Source organism: Verruconis gallopava, assembly GCF_000836295.1.
Source record: "Verruconis gallopava strain CBS 43764 unplaced genomic scaffold supercont1.134, whole genome shotgun sequence".
NCBI lineage: Eukaryota > Fungi > Ascomycota > Dothideomycetes > Venturiales > Sympoventuriaceae > Verruconis > Verruconis gallopava.
In genome coordinates, this window is record NW_015622270.1 from 1 (window position 1) to 1,153 (window position 1,153).

At 40.8% G+C, this 1,153-nt stretch overlaps 1 protein-coding gene across 1 annotated transcript; it reads right to left on the reverse strand.

Moving 5' to 3' along the window:
- Positions 1-703: 703 nt before the first annotated feature.
- On the reverse strand, positions 704-1,097 carry PV09_09707 (uncharacterized protein; the record flags this gene model as incomplete). The annotated part of the gene is made up of 2 exons (XM_016363818.1): positions 704-1,019; positions 1,069-1,097. The coding sequence occupies 2 exons, from the start codon at positions 1,095-1,097 to the stop codon at positions 704-706; spliced, it is 345 nt and encodes a 114-aa protein (XP_016208350.1).
- Positions 1,098-1,153: the final 56 nt, after the last annotated feature.

The following is a 1,153-nucleotide window of genomic DNA, read 5'->3' on the forward strand; positions in this document are numbered from 1 at the left end:
TTCCTAATTCGATTTCACCGCGCGCGCGCCCAAATCCCAATTAGGAAAGGTGTGATAAGGCCCCCTTTATATTCTCAGCAAGAACTACTTTCGGGCCTTCCCTTCTTCATGCAACGTCTTGATTATTGTACGATACTTTAGTACAGCATAACTGAATAGATAGTTGATAGCCTCATCAGTTTACCTCACGTGACAACTTGAGCAGATCACTTCTAGTGGTTCCGTGACACTAGGATAGGTCAGGGTAAATGACAAATCAAATTAAATCTAATCATATTTCTGAGATCAGTGAAGCATACCGATATACCATTATGCGCTTAGAAATATATCATCACCGCGCTTACACGACCTATGTTAGAAGTCTATTTTACTATTATGCTCTGTAAAAATATCGGCATACTGCTTTAGTCGTTGCTGGAGCCAGAAAAAGAACAGGAAAGCTCTCAAGATTAAATATTTAGGGTATAATACCAGAAAATAAAAGGAAATTAACTACTAGTGTCTGCTATGAAAATTTTTAGCTTATTTCTCAATTATTAGCAGTAACTAACTGTTCATTGTAAGAACTAGAAGTATGACCTGTTTGGAAAATCAAGGAATTGAAATATACTCCGCTCTATTGAAGTAAGGTCACCAATATAGATAGAATGTGAGGATGATTTTTGCCCAGTACTTCGATCCGGAGCTCTAAACATTGGTTCATCTATTGCAGGGCATCGTCATCTCGGTCTTGACCTTTCCATATAGCTGCAAGGTTAGCTATGCTGATTAGTGTGTCTGGATGCTCCTCGCCTAGCACCCTCAAACTCGTGTCCTTAACTTGTACAAATAGCTCTTCGGCCTCCTTCCACCGCCCTTGATTCCAAAACGTCGACGCCAGGTTGGCCATGCTCGTCAGCGTGGAAGGATGCTCCTCGCCTAGCACCCTCAAACTTGTGTCCTTGATTTGCGCAAACAGCTCTCCGGACCTTTTCCATTCTCCATCGGCGTATAGGCTCGCAGCATATTTCCATATAAGGCTTAACTTATTACTATTATCTTCATTAATAAGTCCAACATTCAGCACACAAGTAGCATGTGGCAAAATTCTTCTCCATTTGCTTCGATTCCAGTGGTTATGGTCTGGAAACTTATTATTAAGTTGGATTATAGA